At 39.6% G+C, this 22,420-nt stretch overlaps 2 protein-coding genes across 4 annotated transcripts in view; one reads left to right on the forward strand and one right to left on the reverse strand.

Annotated features, from left to right (window-relative positions):
- Positions 1 to 16,163, reverse strand: gabra5 (gamma-aminobutyric acid type A receptor subunit alpha5). The gene is made up of 10 exons (XM_077716170.1): positions 15,784 to 16,163; positions 14,501 to 14,585; positions 14,160 to 14,284; positions 12,813 to 12,880; positions 11,889 to 12,109; positions 10,768 to 10,850; positions 7,482 to 7,625; positions 3,615 to 3,767; positions 3,325 to 3,536; positions 1 to 2,333 (listed from the first exon to the last, which is right to left on the reverse strand). The coding sequence occupies exons 2-10, from the start codon at positions 14,581 to 14,583 to the stop codon at positions 2,022 to 2,024; spliced, it is 1,401 nt and encodes a 466-aa protein (XP_077572296.1). The 5' UTR covers positions 14,584 to 14,585; positions 15,784 to 16,163; the 3' UTR covers positions 1 to 2,021.
- gabrb3 (gamma-aminobutyric acid type A receptor subunit beta3) overlaps positions 5,247 to 22,420 on the forward strand; it is a 26,805-nt gene continuing 9,631 nt past the window's right edge. The window contains exons 1-4 of one of the 3 annotated variants that reach the window (XM_077716167.1): positions 5,247 to 5,545; positions 16,848 to 16,895; positions 17,747 to 17,838; positions 18,516 to 18,583. In XM_077716167.1, the coding sequence (XP_077572293.1) occupies positions 5,439 to 5,545; positions 16,848 to 16,895; positions 17,747 to 17,838; positions 18,516 to 18,583 (315 nt within the window). In that variant the 5' untranslated portion in view covers positions 5,247 to 5,438. Of the gene's footprint in view, positions 5,546 to 16,090; positions 16,395 to 16,847; positions 16,896 to 17,554; positions 17,632 to 17,746; positions 17,839 to 18,515; positions 18,584 to 22,420 lie in introns of those variants that run through there. The other 2 variants (XM_077716169.1, XM_077716168.1) reach the window with 2 other exon arrangements.

Below are 22,420 nucleotides of genomic sequence, written 5' to 3' on the forward strand. Positions count from 1 at the left end.
TTGTGTTTTATTTTCTTTTATTTTTATATCTATTTTTTTTTTACAACTCATAAAAACAACCATAAATTACAAGGCGTCACTGTATTCTATCAAAAACTAAAGCCACTCCGAGACTAGCGTGGTGGTTTTTTTTTAGTTGCTGAATAAATGGAAATATACGTACAGAACACATTTGAAGCAAGAAAAATATTATTTCAAAAAATGAAATTGAAAAATATTAAATATTAAAGCCACGGCGAAATGAAACAGTGCAAAAGCGAGTTTTTGACAGAAAATCCTTCATTCAAATCTTGATTTCAATAAAATAAAAATTCGATTCTGTTTTGACGCGGACAAAAAAACGGAAAAAAATAGGATCTAGATACATTTTTTTAATACAAGAAAATTTTTAATACTTGCTAAAGATGTTCTGAAAAAAGCAGCAAGAAATTTGCAAGAATTAAGAGAAGCCAGAACAAGTTAAGAGTGCTAAAAAAAACACTCTGAAAGGCAAAATACGTTGGTGGACATGGCTTTGCGACAAATTCTTATTTGTACAAAAAAACAAATCAAAATTTAAATAAAAAAAAACATAAATAAGCTGTTGTGGGTTAATAATAAGTTTTGCATAGCATTTGGCCTGGCTGCCATGCTCCGCCCACTTTTAGTGGAAAAAAAACGTTCAGTTTCGTAACAAAATGGTCCATTTTTTGTTTTTACTTGATTTTTTGGGGGTTTACTTTTGATTGTTGGTAAGTTAAATTGTTTTTTTGTGTTTAGGACATGATTTTTGTGAAATCAATTCTTTTGTGTGGGTTTAAGTGGGTAACCAAATTTTGAAAATGGTGTAAATTTGCCCCAAATTGTTCACAAAAATTGTTCACTTCAAAATAAAAGTCTAACTTCTTGTGCCCTTTTAGGCAAGATTTTTTGATTCTTTTTTGTGGGTTTAGGACAATATTTTTGTGAAATCATTTTTTTGTGTGGATTTAAGTGGGTAACCAAATTTAAAAAAAATGTGTAAATTTGTCCCAAAATGTTCACCAAATATGTTCACTTCAAAATAAAAGTGTGACTTTCTGTGCCCTTTTAGGCAAGATTTTTTGATTCTTTTTTGTGGGTTTAGGACAATATTTTTGTGAAATCAATTTTTTGTGTGGGTTTAAGTGGGTAACCAAATTTTAAAAATGGTGTAAATTTGTCCCAAAATGTTCACCAAATTTGTTCACTTCAAAATAAAAGTCTGACTTTCTGTGCCCTTTGAGGCAAGATTTGTTGATTCTTGTGGGTTTATTAGTCATAAACAGTTAAAAAATTAAACAGGTTGAATTTGAAGGATGCTAGCTCGTTATGTTGCTAACTGCGTTAGCCAAAATAAATTAAAATTGTTTATAAATCCTTTCATGACTACTTAAGGTGAAGCTTTAAATCTCATTCTACTTGATGACTAATGACTATAAAGGCAAGGCCGCTTTTATCCTCACAAGTGGGGGTGCTGGAGCCTATCCCAGCTAGGTGAGCAGCCAATCACAGAAGACAAAAAAAAACAATCGATCATAGCTAGGGTTAGGCAATTTAGAGTGTTAAAGCAGCTAGCCTAGCCTAGCATGCATGTTTTTGGAACGCAGAGTACCCGGTGAAAACCCACGCAAGCCCAGGGGAGAACATGCAAACTCCACTTAATGAGGAGCCACCTGGGATCGAACCTACGACCCCAGAAACCACCAGGCCAACGCGCTAACCACACATTTTGTCTCTACATTCGACTTATTTTGAAATTCCAACTCACCCCTGTTTTCGGCTTTTATTTTGTAGCCATCCAAGCAAATCTGTGGAAGGCCTTTGTCTTTGGAAATGGGCTGAAGCACCCCCGGAAAAGCCAAAAAGTCTTTTCCTGGGTAAACAATCATCAAATCCAAATGCTAAAATATGGAAAAAAGGCAAGGTTAATTAAGTGGAGCAGAAGCGACATGCGACAAATTAAAAAAAATAAATTAAAATTAATTTTTAAAAAAGACGGGTGACTTTTTTGGGGACGGGGGCTAAACGGCACCCTTAATGACGGGTTCCCGGTTGAGATAGGTCGCCCAGTAAACCAGGTTGAAGGTGCCAAAGAGGACTGGGAAAACGATACGGGACATTTTGTCGATCTTGCTCACGCTGTTGTACGTCTTCTTGGGGTCGGCGCCCTTGGTTTCGGGCGCCGCCGCCCCCGCCGCCGACTTGAGCTGAACCGCCGACGTGCTGTTGGAAATGGTGGACACCGAGGCGTCCTTGGTCAGGTTGGCCGTGTAGTTGACGCCGGCCGCGCAGGCGTTGTTGGGTTTCTTGGAGAGGGCCAATGGGTCTTTACGCTGTTTGGAGGAAAATATACTTTGTTTGATATTTGGATTTATTGGAGGAGGAAAAGTCAGGGTTTTATCAAAAGGGAGGGGGGAAAAAGGTAGTTTTTTTCTTTTAAAATGGAAGTAGGGGACAAATTATTTTTGTTTCAAAATAGAGGAGGAAGTGTTTTTTTGGTAAATGAAGGGGAAAAAAGTCATTATTTTATTTTTTTGTTTTAAAACAGAGGAAAAAAAGTCATTAATTTATTTTTTGTTTTAAAACAGATGGGAAAAGGGATTGTTTTTGGTACTCGGACGTTTGGTCGCCCGGATGTTTGGTCGCCAGGACATTTGGTCGCCCGGACGTTTTGGTCGCCCCGGACGTTTGGTCGCCTGGATGTTTGGTCGCCCGGACGTTTGGTCGCCCCGGACGTTTGGTCGCCCCAGACGTTTGGTCACCCGGACGTTTGGTCGCCCCAGACGTTTGGTCGCCCGGACGTTTGGTCGCCCGGACGTTTGGTCACCCGGACGTTTGGTCGCCCGGACGTTTGACAACATGACAAAGTTTACTGTTGAAATCAGCTCTCAAAATTATATTCATGAGAGAGTTTAATATTTAAATATCTACTGTTGAAACCAGCTCTCAAAATTATATTTACCCGGGCGACCAAACGTCCGGCAACCAAACGACCAAACTAGTCTAATTGTACACTAAATGCTCCCTAGCCAGTGATTCACGTGAGGCTAATCAATACAGCTATTCTTAATATATACTGTACCTTTAATAAATCCAGTATTTTCTTGCTTTTACTCCAAACGTCCGGGCGACCAAACGTCCGGGCGACCAAACGTCCGGCGACCAAACGTCCGAGTACCAATATGTTGACTGCTTTTCTACGTGATTATTTGTGTTTGTTTGTTTGTGGTGGTTATTTGAGCACTTTGTGTTAAAGCTTTCAATATCATTCTACTCGTATGGTGACAATCGATTGAATTGTAACAGGAATGTAATGTGACTGACTTTAGGTTGTTGGGCCTCCATGGCCTTCTTGCCATCCCAAGCCCAGCTCCTCTTGGTGAAGTAGTTGACGGTGGCAAACTCGATGAGGGCGGAGAAAACAAAGGCGTAGCACACGGCGATGAACCAATCCATGGCCGTGGCGTAGGCCACTTTGGGCAACGAGTTGCGGGCGCTAATGCTGAGGGTGGTCATGGTCAGCACCGTGGTAACGCCTGTGCCACACAGCAACAACCTTTGGTTATTATTATTATTATTTTTTCAGACCCGGTCGACCCAAAACAATTTCTTACCGAAGACGGTACGTGCTGGCACGGACTCGCGGTTGAGCCAGAAGGAAACCTGCGACAGGATGACGGTCATGAAGCAAGGCATGTACGTCTGGATGACAAAGTAGCCGATCTTCCTCTTCAGGTAGAAGTGAGCCATCATCACCGTGTACTGACCTGAGCCATGGAAAAAGACAGGGGGGGCGGGGCGTTATCTTGGATTGAGGGTGTGGCTTTCAACTGAGTACAAATGGTGTATTGGCCCGAATATAAGACGATCCCGAATATAAGACGATCTCGATGATCAGATGATTCCCTCCTTTTAAAGACTCGAGTTTGAAAAAGAACTTTTTGAACACCAAATTCGAATTTTATTCAGAAAATAATGAGTTTATCTGAAGAAAAAATGATTATAATAATTATTAGAGAAAAAGCATGTTATTTTGCCTATTTAAAATCATGCAAAAAATGTCTTATCACATCATAATATGGGAACATTTAAAAAATGTCAACTAAATTGCAAATACTTGTAAATAAATGGCTTTTATTTTTTGAAGTAATCTACTGTGATAAAACAACCAAATTGCAAAAACTGCAAAAAGTGTTTAACGATATCTGGCGCCATCTAGCATTTTTGCAAGACTCAAGTTTTGGGAAATAGACTGTTTGAACACCAAATTCATTTTTATCCAAAAAAAAACAGTACATCTGAAAGAAATGACTATAATGATATATCCGAAAGACCCCGAAAGTAAGAAAAAACAACATACTTATTTCAATGCAAAATAGATCGTCTTATATTCGGATCAATTCTGGAGCGGGGGGTCCTGGACGACTCCTTGGTTAAGGTTTTTTTATGTTATGTTTTGGATATTTAGTTTTTTTGCAGCTGGACAATGCGCCGGGATAAGCTCCGGCACCCCTGCCAGCCTATATTACGAAAATTTTGTTTTGGGATTCCTGGGATTTGTCACTGAAGATAGTACTATAAGTTTAGTTGGACTTGGTAGATGGGAATGTATTTGTTACTTATTTAATTATTTATTCATTAATTTTATTATAATTACTATTATATTTTGTGTTGTTATTTGTGCATTTTGTTGTAAAATCTAATTATACATCTATGGTGACAATAAATGCATTCAATTGGGTGTGTTTGTGATTACCATCAACCCAAGTCTATGTATTTAAACCCCGTGTTTATGTTTTTTGTCCTAGTTTTTCTTGTTTTTATCCTTGTTGTTTTTTAATGAAAATTCTCTAAATAGCGAACCGGCACTTCCTACATCCTGCCTGCTCATGTTGTTAAAAATTTCCTGGAATCAGCGGACGTTATCCCGCTCTTATATCCCATAAAGTCAAGTCCAAATAACTAGGTTGCCGGGCGAATCTTCATCCTCCTCCTCCTCCTCCTCATCATCATCCTGTTAACCAACGAGAGATTGCATTTTATTTCCTCCCCAGTGAAAAAAATCCACAGATGACCGCCGCTTTCTCCTGGTAAAATCCGATTTTTTTTCTCCCGTCTCGTTAATCCCCGCTCACAATCTGCATCCTGTGTGTCCTCTCTGGATTGGCACATTCTCTCCTGAGCCGGGGGCGCCGCAGCACCGAAGCGGCGGGAGGCGGAGCAAGTAGGGAGGGGGAGGGAGGGTCGACGCCGCCGCCCGTGGGACACCCGCTGGGGTAAAAAAAAAAGTTGGCCATCCGTCATGACTTCGGCGAGCGGGCGGGCGACCGTCAGACGAGCTCGGTGGCGCCGGCGTCGCCCCGGCGTCGCTCGCGTTTGACCCCGCCCCCTATTTTTAAAATTTCAACACGAATGGGGAAGATGTGGAAAAGTCCAAAATGAAGAAAACCATGCAGGTTTGGTGGACTTTAACGCTTGGATTCTGGTGCGTTTGCGGCGAGCTGCCATTCGTCGCCGAGAATAACGCCGCCATGCTGGTTAACTGGTGAGCACCGTACGGTTTCACGTCGTCGTCGTTTCGGGTTTCGGACGTCGGTTCGAAAAGGGTGACTGCGAGCTATTCTGGAGCCGCTTAAAGAGGGTTTTGTGCCTCAGATTAACGGCGTTAATTAAGGTTAAAGGCTCCGTCTGCCCGGGGAGAAAAGAAGAAAGCCGTTGCCGTGGGTGACGGTGGGATTTGAACCTTGTTTGCGTGATCCAGAGGGGAACCCTCTCGGGTAGATCATCTACGTCAGATTTACTACTGTTCTTCCCAGTGAGACCTCGTCCCGACTATAGTACATCTATGTTATTCTTATCCTTTTATCCCAGGTGAATTTCATCTCATTTTCTGAACCGCTTTATCCTCGCCGGGGGTGCTGGAGCCAATCCCAGCTGTCTACAGGCCAGAGGCGGGGAAACCCTAAAGCAACCAATCATAGCTAGAGGCAATTTGGAGTATCTAATCAGCCTAGTTTTTGGATTTGTGGGAGGAAACCGGAGTACCCGGAGAAAACCCACACAGAACATGCAAAACTCTAGACAATGAGGTCCTATCTGGGATGGAACCCACGACCCCAAAACAACGAGGCCTACGCGCTAACCACTCTTGATTCATTACTAATCAAAACATCACACATTGAGCAGTGGTTGGCGAGTCTGGCTCACAGTTCAGGGGTCGAGGGTTCGATCTATAGGAGGTTTGCGTGGGTTTTCTTTGGGTACTCCAGATTCCGTCCCAAAAAAATTCTTCAGACACTCAAAATTGTCCATACCGTTGCCAACTATTCGATTGGGCAACAGCCAATCAAGCTAACATTGTTAGCTGGGATAGACTCCGGCACCCCAGTAACCCTTGTGAGGATAAGCGAATCAGTAGACCAATAAAAAAATATAATAGAAGAGTTATGTTGCTGGTACATTTGATTAATAAGACACAAAAACTAGGCTTGACATTATACCAGTTATGCTCATAAATATTGGGACACCTGTCGTCGGCTCTAAAACGCCATTTTAATGGATTAGAATTTTTTTTTTTAGAAAAGTGACGTAGCAACATTTTTTTTTATATGTGACCTTAGTTGGATAGGAGGGGGGGGGGGGGTGCATCCTAGTTTATGGTAGTGGCTTGGCCCGTTGTGACGTCACTCGATAAAAGCACAACTGACTGATGAGCCCTCGTGGGGATTAAACCGGCATACCCAATAGGGATGCTGGATAAGTGGTCGTCCCCCCACACCCCCCCCCCCCTACCGCTTCACCCTTAGACGAAAGCTCGCCAAGGGCGGGGGTGGGACGGGGACAGCTGGCACTGGTGTAGAAGGCCTGCCCAAATCCGCCTGATTCATTCGCCGTCCCTTTAAGGCTTGATTTGAAAACATTTACCCCCAACGACGTCTGGAATAATACTAAGATAAAACATGTTAGCGCCACCTGATGGTGTAAGGGTTCACCTGGCTGACTTTGGTGGGGTGTCGTCTACCTTCGCTCAAAGTCAGCTGGAATAGAATCTGGCAACCCGGTGTAGTACGGAAGATGAATGAATGAACATGCTAGCTGTTGCTAGGTAAAGATATAGCAAGATAGCATCTTGACTACTAAGTATGCTGGATAATGTTTTGTTATTAACTTGGGTGGATATTATCGCCAAATTGAAGTATAAATGAGGGATTTATGGGTTTGTGTGTGTGTATGTTAAGATTCTCTCGCTATGTTTGTCCAAACCGTGAAAGGTAGAGAGTTGAATTTTTTCATGGTGGTTAGAAACAACTGTTGGATCCTAATGTGATTGAATTTTGTTACCTAGTGTGTAAACTTAATCTTTTATTTGTTAAAAAACATTTTTTTAAATTGTATATTTGGTTCTAAACCCTTTCTTGTGATCTATGGAAGACGTGGGCGGGACTAGATCATGATGTGTAATAGAATAAGTGGGCGTTTACCTCTACTGGTAGAGATGTCCTCTGTGCCAGCTGTCTGACCAATCAGGTGATACTGGTTGAGACGGGAACCCTCCTCCCCGACAACCACCGACTTGGCTGCTCCTTTATCCCACGTGTAGACGACCTCTGAAACCGGGTAGGCATCTGAGGGGGAGTCAAATTCCGGTCATGATCAAAATTTGGCAAAACCAGAGTAACACTGTTGCTTTAAAAAAAAACAGATGGAGCCTATACTACCCTATATACTAACCAATCACTTAGTTAGCATACAATTAGCCTAGCATGCATGTTTTGGGAATGTGCAAGGAAACCGGAGTACCTGGACAAAAACCCACATAACAGTGGAAAGGACCCACTTGGGATTCGAACACTTGACCACTGAACTGCGAGCCGTTTGTGGTAACCACTTTCGCAACGGGTCGATATAATAATATAATGAATTTATGAACTCTTTACTTATAATAATATTCCCTCTAAGCAAAATTGACAGACTGCTTACATTAAAACTAACATTAAAAAACAGGCAGGAATATTTAGTGTACTTTTTTTGAGTAATTTATAGGCTACGTGACTTTTGATGTTATTTGACTTGTGCTCTTTAAATCTTTCACTGCAATAACCACAGTGACACGAATTGACCGTTAATCTGCGTGTCTCCGTCGCTAACGGACAAGTGTCATTCTTTTTTTAGCCACCTGTGCTGCCTGGAGGTCATGTGACTTGCAGGATTTCATTTCAGGCTGCTTGCTAACATAGCAATAGCAACAGTCCAAAAACTAGCTAGCAAAACTAATTAAATAGTGAATTAACAGCTTTTTTTAATGGTCAATAAAACATTTATAGAGATTCAAATCCTCTTTTAAGGTCTTTAAAAAGCAAATATACTTATATATTTGTTTTTTTTTTAAATGTATTTGCATTGTTTTCCTGTTTTAACTTAAAAGGAAAAGAGGGTATTATCAAAAACATTAGCTAAAACGTTAGCAAAAACGTTAGCAAACATTTCAACATCCTTTAACCTTTGCTTTTCCTTCCTAATTGTGTCAAAAGCAATTTTCTAAAACCAATTTTGGATCTATACTTGCTAGTACATCAAATTTACATAAAGTGTGCGGTAGTGTGCGCTTGTGAGTGTGAAAGCAATCGCTAAGCATCATCACCCCGTGGCTAAATCTGCGTGTGTGTGTGTGTGTGTGTGTGAGTGTTAGCGCGGCACTCTGTGGTCCAATCTACGAGCACTAATCCCAGCTGTGGTGTCAGAAGACTTCGCAGATTGTCTTCAATATCCCCAGATTGACCTCAGCCCCACTAGGATTATTGTCTCTGTCCAGCCGGGGACAACATTAGCGCGTCTTGCAATCTTACACTTCATTGTCTGTCCAAACGGTGAAAAAAAAAGTGCCACTTATAGTCCGGAAAATACACTGTGGATTATTAAAGAATCGAAATAAATGCAAACAATTACTTTAATTGCCTGAGAAACACGAAAGCTCGTAGCCTAAAAAATATTAAAAATATATAGCAATATAAAAAATGTATAAAAAATATCAAATATAAATATTTAAAATTTAATAAATATTTAAAAGATATATAAATATAAAATATAAATATTGTAAAGAAGTATAAATATTGTAAAGAAATATAAATATATATAAATACATAAATACAAAAAATAAAATAAAATATATGAATATTATAAAAAAAGAAATTAAAGAATATAATGAATACAATAAAATATAAATATTGTAAAAAAAAAGGAAAAAGGAATATAGTGAATAAAATAAAATATAAATATTGTAAAAAAATGAATATAAAGAATCAAATAAAATGTAAATATTGTAAAATAAATAAATAAATATGATGAATAAAATAAAATTGGCTGGCCACCAAATCACGGTGTTAGCTGGGATAGGCTCCAGCACCCCCTGTCACCCTAGTGTGGATAAAGTGGTTCAGAAAATAAGTGACAAAAAATGCAAATATAAAAACTTGGAAGAAAATACTTGTCTAAAAGCGTTCGAAATGTGCACTTGGCTTTTCTAAAAATGGCCGCCCTTGAATCAGATCATCGCAGTATTGAGTCTGGCTATGACTCGCGTGGGTTGTATTTTGATACAAGCCCCTGTGTTTAAAAAAAGTCTGACTAACAGAGTAGAAAGCTTACAGTTGCCCAGCTAGCGATAGTAGCTTAGCGGGAGCGGGGAGAGGTGATTAATGTGTCCAAGAACGCCTAGATGGACCAAAGTGGGATGGCCGTCCGGCTGGGCTGGGCGGGGGCCGTCCGTGGGGGTCAAAGGATTAGCTCGGGTTAATGGAGTCGCGGGAAACCGGATGCGAAGCTGATAGCGGATCCAAGGCTCATACAACAGATTTTTCAAAAAATATCCCAAAAAAACACACCAAGCAGCTGGGAAGTTAGCATTGTTTTTTTTTCCTATTCTTGTGTCAGCTCCGCCTTTAATACGGTTACATAACACAGCTAAAAGCAGAAGATAGACCAACAATCTCGGCCAAAAAAAAAAAAAGTCAGAAATGGATACGGCTATTATTGTAGCATTATTTCTCTAATTTTAACTCCCCCCTTTTTAAAAATTATTTAGTTTTTTATTAATATATATATATATATATATATATATATATATATATATATATATATATATATATATATATATATATATATATATATATTTGTTAATATAGTTTTTTCTTAAAATGTATCTTAGTATTATAAATAGTGAAATTCAGGGTTAAACCTCATCAAATTTATTTTAATAATGCTCAATTCTCCATCTTTTTAGTTTCATATGCTAGTTATTCATATAAGAAATTGGGTTATATATCATTTTAGATTTTAAAATATATTAAAAATGCATTATAAAACATTTGCATGTTTTCTCGGGCTTGCGTGGGTTTTCCGCGGGTACTCTCGTTTCCTCCAACATCCCAAAAACATACATGCTAAGCTAATTCAAGAATCTAAATGACTCTAATTGGTCGTCGTGCCCTGTGATTGGCTGGTGAATCATGGTGGTGTCTGTAGTGAGCTGGGATAGGCTCCAGCACCCCCTTTGGGTGCAAATACCTGTCAAAATCGGGTGCGCGCACGCTTGTTTACCCGCCAAATTGACCTGTGAGCGTCTGTTTCAAAGTAGCGTGTATTTAAGACAAGCATTCAATTAATCCGAGTGACTTTTGGCACGGCGTCTTCCTTCTCCAGCGCCAAATTCGGGGAAACCCCGCGTAATTAATCTTAGCGGCTTAAGGGCACACCCGCTGATCTACTTACAGCTTCCGAATTTCAGGGGACAAGCGTGTGCGTCCATGGGGAAGTCCTCTAGTTGCATTGGACACTCGGCAGATATGGTCAATCTGGAACGGGAAGAAATACACAGAAAACGCGTCATTGAACATCTAGTACTGTAATACCTTGAGATATGAGCGTCGTGTGTTACGGGACTGAGCTCGTATGTCAAATCATTTTTTTTTCAAATATAAAATAACTATAAACACAAATTAATTTATCATGGATAATGTTTTTAATTGTTATAATTCGCCAAATACGCACACAAAGTAACAAATAGCTATCTAGTGGTTATTTTTGTTACATTCTGTAACATAACATAAGCTTTAACTTACAAATGAACTTTGTTTTAGTATACACACACTTAAAAATGGATGTAACTATGAATGTGCTATAACTGAAGCAAAGGTGTTAATATAGTTTTTTTAACACATTGTCTATCTTTGAGAGTGATAGTAATTAAGCCATTTTTGACTGGGAAGGTCGGATTTTTTTGCATGGCAACGCGCTCGTAACATAACATAAAGAAATGATTACCGTGTAGACGTACACAAAAATGTTTCATCTAAATTTACACTAAAATAGATTCTAATTTCTATAATGTACATTTATTATCATTTAAATTTGATTTTAAAACAGAAAGTAGGCACTCATGATTTAAGGGTTATAGCACAGGTGTCAAAGTGGCAGCCCGGGGGCCAAATTTGGCCCTCCACATCATTTTGTGTGGTCCGGGAAAGTCAATCGTGAGTGCTGACTTTCAGTTTTAGGATCAAATTAAAATGAAGAGTATAGATGTAAATAAAATTTCCTAATTTTCCCCTTTTTAAATTAATAATTGTCATTTTTTAATCATTTTTTTGCATTTTTAGTTCAAAAATAATTTTGTAAAATCTAAAAATATATATAAAAAAATCTAAAATAAACATTATTTTAGATCTGTAAAAAAGGGAATATTCGGGGCTTTTAATCCAGTTCTTTTAATCCATTTATACAAAAAAAAATCTAAATATTATATCTAAAATGGTCCGGCCCACATTAAATCAAGTGGACATTAAAGCGGCCCGCGAACCAACCCGAATCTGACACCCCTGTTTTAAAGGCACCTCATTGTGTAGAGCAGCGTGCCGTCATCCTGCAAACGCAGAAGCTTGTTTGGCGTAGTCATGTTGTGCGCAATGGACTTTTTCCCATTGAGAAAAAACGTGTCCGGTGTCCAAATGTTGCTGGCTAGCAGGTTGTTGAGCGGCAGCATCTTCATGGGGCCTTCGAAGCACAAGCGTTCGTCCTTCCAGCTTTGGCGGAAGAACACGTCGATGGTGTACTCCTGAAATTGGAAAACAACTTGAGTTCATTTCGGGTAAAGCACTTGTTTTAATGGGGAATTTTTGCTTTAAAAATGGCCGATTTGGCCCAGATGAGCTCCAAAATGGAAGTACCGTATTTTCACGACTATAAGGCGCACTGCATTATAAGGCGCACCCTCAATGAATGACATTTTTTCCATATATAAGGCGCACTGTATTATAAGGCGCACTGTCTATTTTGGAGAAAATTGAAGACTTAAGTGCGCCTTATAGTGGTGAAAATACGGTAATTGCTGTTGACTTCCAGGTATGAAGCACTCACTTACTAACAGTCACCTCTAGAGCCAGCCATTGTTGATGTTTTGGATTTTTTTGTCTAAAATCTTGAAGTGGGGGAGGAGCTATATGGTGGAAGATTTTGTAAACTAAGATGGCATCTGCATATTTAACAATATTGTTTCAGTTCAGACGTTTGTGTTTTTTTAATATCCGACAGTGGTGTTTTTTTAGTTTTTGGTTTTCTGTTTTTTTCCATATATAAGGCGCACCGGATTATAAGGCGCACTGTCTATTTTGGAGAACATTTAAGACTTTAAAGTGCGCCTTATAGTCGTGAAAATACGGTAGTTAACAGCAATGGCAAATAGTTCTGGCTTGGCCGTCATTGTGGATGGACATTAGGAGCATTTACTGTGCACAATGGCCGCCCGGACCAGGTCATACCATTTCCGTATCCGAGACGGGACCGAAGCTGGTGACGAAAATGTTGGTTTTGATCTCAGTCACCTTTTCTGAAAGAACAGAGAAAGAACAGATATTTTCAGATGGAATACATTTATGCATATCATATTTAAACCGCCACCCGCATATAAGCCACACCCTGAACGGCCTTAAAACCAAAGACTCCACCCACTTTGTGGAATAGTTTGCTAAATACATAGTGTCTGTTTTTTTCCATTGGTAATATAATATTAAGGATCCTCAAGTAGTAACCTGCTGAATATATTTCTAAAAAGAGGAATAAATAAATACATTAGTTTATTTAAAGAAGACAATTCAAAGTGTCCCATTTTTAAAGGGCAGCCTTGTCCTCAAGTGGCATTTGAAAAGTCAAATCAGTCCTTCCTTCTAAAGCACCCGTTGCAATTCTAAGCCACTAGATGGCAGCTTTTTTCCTTCCTTTTCACCTTGGCAAGCTATTAAACTGGCAATTATGGCTGACCATTTTAATTGGAAAAAAGCTATAAAACTACACACGTATTTTGACCGTTTTGCCTTTTTTTGTACTTTGTGTTAAGTATTGAGGTTATGCTTTAAACAGGTCCCTACTACAGTTAAATAAGAAACAACAAAAACAACAACAAAAGAAAAAGGACAAACAACAAAACAACCAGCTGACGCACAATACAAAAGGAACTCAAATTTTAAAAAAATCATGTACCAGTAAACTACTACTACCACCACTACTACTACTACTACTACAACTACTACTACAACAACAACTACTACTACTACTGCCATCACCACCACTACAACTACAACAACTACTGCTACTACCATCACCACTACTACTACAACAACTACTACTACTACTACTACTACTACCTTCACTACTACTACAACAACAACAACTACTACTACCACCACTACTACCACTACAACAACTACTACCACTACTGCCAACACCACTATTACTACTACAACTACTACCACCACCACTACTACTACAACAACTACCACTACTATTACTACTACTACAACAACTACCACTACTATTACTACTACTACAACAACTACCACTACTATTACTACTACTACTACTACTCCTACCACCACTATTACTACTACTACCACTACTACTACTATTACCAATACTACTATTACCACTACTACTACTACTACTACCAATACTACTACTACTACCACGACGACTACTACCACTACTAACTACTACAACTACTACTACCACTCAAAACAAATTTTAAGATGGGCTATTTATTGAAGTCTTATAGTGCAGAAAATACATTCTAGAAAGAAATATGTAATTCATTTTTTCGATCTACATGGTACCTCCCAGTCCAGGGCGGAGCCTGTTGTCGTATCCATCCAGCAGTCCGTCCAGGATGCGGGTGAACACGGTGATATTGTTATTTAGTTCCGCATCGGTGGGTGTCCCTGTCGCCTCCTGCTGGAGGCTGTACAACAACAACAACAAATAAAATATTGTTTTGTTGCACCAGCCAAAAAATACAAAAAATAAATATATATAAATTGCACTGGAGTATAAGTCGCATTTTAGAACAGGTTTTCGGTGGTCAGAGAGGGGAAAAAATACTTTAGTTTTAGTTGCAGGCCCAGCCAAATGATGAAAAAGTGCGACTTATAGTTCAGAAAATGCGGCATGTGCTCACCTCAGACGGCAGGTGAGGCTGGCGAGGAAGAAGCTGAGCCACGCGTGTCTCATTGCAAAACTGCGGAGCATTCCATCGCCCATTCCTGCGGCCAAAACGCACTTTTCAGCATCTCGCGTCAAACACGCACAAAAAAAACCCACACAATTTGACCACAAGAACGCAACAAATACAGCAAATGATTTTCCTTCACCGACTGACTGCAAAATCTTATTTTATGTTACCACTTTTGACTTTCATATTTCTCTGCAAGATGTTTTATTCCATTTTTTCGTGGTTATTTTGGTGGTGTTTTCATTTGCCTTTAAATGTACTTGTGTTTATGACTATGTTTTTTTCCATTGTTTTTAGTTTTCTGCATTTAAATGCGTGTTTCTTATTTTATTTATATGTTAATATTCACATAATTTCATGGAATTATGGAAAGTATTTCATTTAGGATACATTTTGTTACTCCATTTTTGTTACATTAATTATCATCATTTTAAAACATAACTAAATTAATTAGTTGAACAATTTTGACTATTTTTAATAACTATTTTCATTCAACACCTAATTTATCTATTTTTTATCTAATTCCAATGCATATTTCATCATCTACATTCACATTTCATTAAAAAAAATCACTGTAACATTTACCCTTATGTTTTGTTTTATTTATTATGACTACTTTCTCATTCATTGATTTAATTCATCAATATTACTCATTTTATAACTCACAATTTTAATTCACCATTTAATCTGGATACTTGTAATCAATTTTCTTTAATCTTCAATATCATCTCCATATATCATTTAATATCTATCATCACCAAACCAAATCCCCTTCACTAACCCTCCATTTTAATTCCCCTCATTATTTTAATGCAAAAACCTACATTTAATATCCCAATTCCCAAAACATCAGCTACATTGCTACCTAGTCTCTCCACATTTTTTATACATGCAGTCCATGTTTGATCACAACATACCAAAGAACAAAGAAAAAATCATAAGATTATGGATTTCCAAGACATCAAAAGCCCCCTACCTACCCTGAACTTTACAGGACTCAATTGATATAGCCCCCCATACACCCCCATTTTAACCAGAGGGGTCCATTAGCCAAAATATGAATGGGTTAAAAACATCCTAGCCTCGTGGAAATGCTCCAGCTGCATCTCTGCGCCACACATGCTCATATCCGCACATATTAAAAACACCAGTCGCCCCCCACGACCACCACCTGACAGCCCCCCACCTTCCAAAGCCCCCCACCCAAGCCGGCGGTCCCCCCCTTTTACCTTCAAGACGAAGACAACGACGACTACCTCTCGTCCTCCAGCTTTGCTCCTCGGCAGGTTCTCCAGGCGTTGCGCTCCCAATTTGGCGTGTTGAGGGGGGGAGACAAAAGTAGCCCCCCAAAAATAGACGTAGCTCAAAGACAAAAAAATGACATTAACGTCGGTCGTTGGGAAAAAATGGAAAGGTATAAAAATAAGAGAGGGAGACGAATGAAAGAGAGGGTGGGAAGTAGCACTGTGTGGATGTGCGCAGTGGCGGAGGGGGTGAAAATGAAAGGAGGGAGGGAGGTGAGACGAAATGGGGGAGAGAGAAAAAAGAGAGAGACACTGAATAACACGATTGGCTTATTTCTTATTGTTATCCCTACGATTATCCTTCGAAATTAGCTGTATCTAATTTAGCTTTAGCCTAATATTACGACCCAATGGGCCCTTGCCGATATGGGTTTTATGAGGCTAATAAGCGGACATGTCAAGGGAAAAAACGTGATAACCTATATATATTTTTTGTCGGCGAGAATTGTTGGAGTGGGTTTAAAAATGTATTTTTTTGTTGGTAATTGCACAAGGATGACATTGAGAGGTTAATCGGTCTTACCGCAGTGTTGGAGGTAAGTTAGGTGGTACTTGGTGCTTTGAAATGCTAATGGAGCTAATAGGTTGTTTATAAAGATGATATTTGTTAATATTTGTTTTAGAATTGTTTTAAGATGTTTAGCGCACTCTCCGGGTGATGTTCAAATAAATATGAAATAAGGAATAAGTCGTTAAAAGAAAAGGGGTAACTTTTGTTAGCGAAAACAGAAAAAGGGCTAGGTTTTTGCTAGCGGAAACAGAAAATGGCTAGCTTTTGCTAGCGAGCAAAAGAAAACAGGTAGCTTTTGCTAGTGAGCAAAAGAAAACAGGTAGCTTTTTGCTAGCTTTTGCTAGCGGACATAAGAAAACAGGTAGCTTTTTGCTAGCGGAAATAGAAAATGGCTAGCTTTTGCTAGCAATAGCATCTATGTGACAGTGGAACAAGTTTCTCACAATTTTGTAAGGCTTTGTTTTTATCTAATTTACAGGAATGCAGTTGAGGGAAATAAAAAGCTGCAAGTGATCTACGATACAAGGTAAGAGTCATTTTCTAGTTATTTGTGGTTTGATGCAAATATAAAATGCTTCATGCTAATTTAGCAAGAATGACTTTAGCTTCAACCTTGTCCTCCATTTTCTTTCTGGCAATATTTTAGGACCCGTTCCAATGATATTACTAAGCATTTAGAATATGTCAATAAAAAAAAATCTCACCTAAACAGTAAATGCAATTGAATTGGGTGTTTTACATGAGAGATTGTAAAATTCAACCATTTTAAGGCCATTTTAAGGGTGCTGCTTATACGCAAAGGGGGCTAATATGCGAGAAAATACAGTAATTGTATCTCAAATCGTATCGCGAGATTCCCCATCGCTACTAAAGTGAAACCACCCCAAATCTCATTAGCGCTCCCCAAACACCCACTTTAATCGGGACTCGTTTTGAAGCGAGCATTGGTGTTATTTGAGGCGACAAGCTGCCAAAAAGGAGGAAGAAGTACGGCGTGGGACGCCGTGGATTGATGGCGCGTTCAGCCATGTGTCGTCGTGTGGGTGAAGTCTCATCTGATTTAGTGGCGCTCGACGGGGAGGGAGAAGACCAACGACGGAGGGAGGGGATGCTGGCGGGGGATGGAACCACCGTACGCGGCCAGGCGAGGGGGCGAAGCGTCGACTTCCAGCCCGACATAAAGTTCACTAAGACGGGAGGATGAGGGTATGGCGGGCGGTGTACTGGTCGCTGGTTGTGGTAGGGATGTGCGCATGCGTCAGGTGAGCTCTTTGGCGTCAACGTTGACTTCTAATATTTTTTGGTTGACTTCTATGTCTTCTATTTTTTGTCATTCACCTTTGTTAAAAAAAAACATAACTGTTTTTTGTCTTCTAGTGTTAAGGAACCTGGCAACATGTCATTCGTCAAAGACACGGTGGACAAACTTTTAAAAGGATATGACATTCGTCTCAGGCCGGATTTTGGAGGTGAGAACTCGTGGTAATTTTTGGTTTTTAGAAATATAGTCATTATTACCTTGGCATATGAGGGATTTGAGATACGAGGAAATTTTTGAGCAAATATTTGCTTTGAGATACGAGTTGAAAGACAGCTTGGTGGCTGAGTCCATTTAAGATAGCTTTTTTTTAAGTGTGTATAGTCTTCTAAGTTCATTTTAAGTTAAAATTAAAGTCTAAGTTATGTTTTTGGTGTTTTTTTCCAGAATGTGGGCACAAATTAATTTGTATTTAGTTCTTTTCTATGAGAAGATTTTGATTTGAGATACGAGTAATTTGAGATACGAGTATTTTGAGATACGAGTCATTTGATATACGAGTCATTTGATATACGAGTCATTTGAGATACGAGTCATTTGAGATACGAGTCATTTGAGATACGAGTCATTTGAGATACGAGTCATTTGAGATACGAGTCATTTGAGATACGAATAATTTGAGATACGAATAATTTGAGATACGAATAATTTGAGATACGAATAATTTGAGATACGAATAATTTGAGATACGAATAATTTGAGATACAAGTAATTTGAGAGACGAGCTCAATACCGGAACGTATGAAGCTTGTATGTCAAGGTATTGATGTATGACATTTTTGGTGAGGCTTCTGTCCCAAATGAAACAATGTTTTTCTTTTTTTTAAGGTGCCCCCGTGGCGGTTGGCATGAGCATAGACGTGGCTAGCATAGACATGGTGTCCGAGGTCAATATGGTAAGTTCCAAGGAAACTTTATTTCTGGTTATCCTCATTAACTCATTGACTGCCAGTCGTCCAATTTATTGTGAGTAGGAAAGTTGGAATTGATCATATACAAATTCGGCTACTTGGAAAAAAAGTGGGCTAAGTCATTAAAAGCGTTCATTAATTTATTTTCTGAACCGTTTCATCCTAACTAGGACTGTGGGGGGTGCTGGAGCCTATCCCAGCTGACTTATATGGCCAGCCAATCGCAGGGCACGAAGAGACAAACAACCGATCCCTCATTGCTTTCAGAAATGCAACAGAATGTAGGTCAAATTTAAGATTCTTCTGCGTCATATTAAATGATTATTTTCATTATTCACTACGGGCCAATAAAACCTGTAAAAATTGCTACCAACTGTCCCAGACAAGATGAATTGGACATTACGGGCCATAAATGACCTTTACAGGTGATTATATCGTCTCTTTTTCTGCACTTATGAATTTTTTATGTCTGTATTTTTTTTATCACCCGAATAATTATTTTTATGTTAGGCCATACATGTATTTGTTTATGTATTATTTTTTTCTTATGTACGTGGCATGTATAAATCATCTTCTCATGAAAGAATCATATTCTCTCCGCTTTCATTAAGAATTCATTGCAACAGGCAGGAGATAACACAGCGGCTTGATTTAACACACAAACTATAAATTATACAATCACGATTATACCGTTGACATCAATCTACGCTTTTACACGAACACGTAATGTGCGTCCATTCACACGCAAATTTCTCTTACCGATGATATAACCTAGAGCAGTGGTGCCAAACATACGGGCCGCGGGCCGGATCCGGCCCGTCTGGTGCTTTGTTACGGCCCGAGGAAGAAAGCTGCATTGTATAAAAAAATTATGAATTTTCTTTAAAAATTGTAGTTTTTGTATTATCCGCTAGGGGCGCAGTGTTTTAGTACGTGCAGACAACATGAATTGACATTTATTTATGTTCGTGTTATTCTCTTGTTCATAATATATTGTTCATAATGTAAAAGGAAAATTCTCTTAATAAACATTTTGATAATTTACTCATACTTTGCACTAATTATTAGTGACTAATACAAAAGTGGAAAAAAGTGGGCTTATTGTTAGTTCTATGTCCTTTTGCAATGAGTTGACTGGTCCGGCCCGCTTGATCTCAAATTAAGCTGGATTCGGCCTGCAGGACCAAAAGGAGTGTGACACCCCTGACCTAGAGCAAAAAATATATCGGTCCATCAGAAAAAACCTCATCTTATGCTTTATTGAACAAAATAAGAACATTTCGATTCCACTGGGAAAGAGCTTAAGCACCCCATGTGACGTCTGGGTGGACTCAAGCACCCTTCCGCATTTGACAGCTGACTGACGAGACTCTCCTGCCCTCCCGCCGGGCCTCATTTAACGGGGAAATGAACTTTACCTCTCCTGAGAGCCAAAATGGCTGACAACAATCAGCAGTGACACACAGTGAGCATTTGCTTGACATTAATATCATGGCAGTTTTAAGTCAGCGTTGTCTGCACTATTGCACTTGATTACATTTTTTTTTATCTGTAGTTATATTTGTTCAAAATGTCACCTTCAATAGCAACCAATGAGTTAACAGAGAACAATGAAATGCCCTAAAAGCAATAGGATGTCACTTGGAAATGGTCAGGAATCAGCAGAAAGTGACCAGCGTATGATTGATAATCAGCCATTGTCTGTCTATTTAAATCCAGTGTGTTTGTTAGTTTATTGTAGGATCGTCTAACTCAGGGGTGTCAAACTCCCTTTGGTCTGCGGGCCGAATACGGCTTAATTTGAGATCAAGTGGGCCGGACCCACTTTTTTCCACTTTTGTATTAATCACTAATACTAATAATTAGTGCAAAGAATGAGTGAATTATCAAAATGTTTATCAACAAAATTTTCCTTTTACATTATGAACAATATATTATGAATAAGAGAATAACATAAGAACATAAATTAATGTCAATTCATGTTTTCTGCACGTACTAAAACACTGCGCCCCCTACCGTATAATACAAAAACTACAATTTTTAAAGAAAATTCATATTTTTTTATACAATGCAACTTTCTTCCCCGGGCCGTACCAAACCACCAGGCGGGCCGGATCCGGCCCGCGGGCCGTATGTTTGACACCCCTGGAACTTGTTTGATTCTTGCCAAGCTCCTTGTTATTTTCGTGATACCCTTGCAAAAATGAACAGGAAGTGACATGTAATTACCCTAATAAGACAAGGAAATGACACAAAATGGACTCGTTGCCATTGACAACAATAGAAATCAATTAAAACTGGCCATGGATGCTCATCTTTCCGCACAATTGACGGCACTAGGCATCTACACACGTTGACCAAACAAGCGTTTATTTGCCCCGCCCACTCAACAGAGATAGGACGTCTACCACCATCAATGGCGGCCATGAAGTTACATTTTTACAACCAAAAATAAAACGGTTATGACCAAAACTGAGTTTAACACCCTTGTTTTGAGCTACCCGCTGACCCCTTGTCCATCTCCCTGCACTCCAGCACCCCCTGTGACCCTTGTGAAGATGAGCGGTAATCCAAAATGAATGATTTCCACCCTGAGTTCACCACTGTACGTCACCGAGTGTCGAGGTCGTACTTGAAGTCACCGAAAGATTTCTTAGAGTTGGGTCTCCAGACGCCGAGATGCTTCCATGTGGTGGGAGTGCACGCCGTTGTGTAAAAGCTGATTCAGCCGACCCACTCCACTGGTGCTGCATGTGGGAGGACATCACGTCTCGCAACAACACCTGCTTTTCATCTCACTACCTTCTCGCCAGCGCCTTCCTTTGCGCCGTCGCTACCTCTTTCTCAACCACTTCAATTCATTGCAAACTTTCACACGCAAGTACAGAAAATCCCATTTCAATTCTGGGGGTACTGGAGCCAACCTCAGCTAACTTCGGACACCAGGCGGGGGACCGGCCAATCGCAGGGCACAAGTAAACAAAGGACAATCAATCATAGCTAGGGGAAATTTAGAGTGTTTTCTACCTGCTAGCCTATTTAAACCTGCTAGCCTATTTCAACCTTCTAGCCTACTTCAACCTGCTAGCCTATTTCAACCTGCTAGCCTATTTAAACCTGCTAGCATATTTCAACCTGCTAGCTTAGCCTAGCATGCATGTTTTTGCAATGTAGGAAGAAACCAGCGTACCCAAAGAAAACCCACCTAAGCCCAGAGATAGTGAGGACCTTTGCTGGGATCAAACTCTCGATCCCAAAACTGTGAGGCCGACACGCTAACCACTTATCACCAGGAATATAAATATATATTTATCCATTTTTCCATATTTTCAAAATCGCTTATCCTCACAAGGGTCACAGGGGGTGCTAGAGCCTATCCCAGCTGATTTTGGGCACCCCTGGTGGCCAGCCAATCACAGGGCACAAGGAGACAAAGGTCAACCAATCACTGCTAGGGTCAAGCAATTTATTATGTTCAACCAGCTAGCATAACATACATCTTTTTGGAATGCGGGAGGAAACTGGAGTACCTAGAGAAAACCCACATAATCCTGGGGGAGGAAACTGGAATACCCAGAGAAAAGCCAAATAATCCTGGGGGAGGAAACTGGAGTACCCAGAGAAAACCCACATAATCCTGGGGGAATAAACTGGAATACCCAGAGAAAACCCACATAATCCTGGGGAGGAAACTGGAGTACCCAGAGAAAACCCACATAATCCTGGGGGAATAAACTGGAATACCCAGAGAAAACCCACACAATCCTGGGGGAATAAACTGGAATACCCAGAGAAAACCCACATAATCCTGGGGAGGGAACT

This window comes from Stigmatopora nigra, chromosome 5 (assembly GCF_051989575.1).
Source record: "Stigmatopora nigra isolate UIUO_SnigA chromosome 5, RoL_Snig_1.1, whole genome shotgun sequence".
In the NCBI taxonomy this organism is placed as follows: domain Eukaryota; kingdom Metazoa; phylum Chordata; class Actinopteri; order Syngnathiformes; family Syngnathidae; genus Stigmatopora; species Stigmatopora nigra.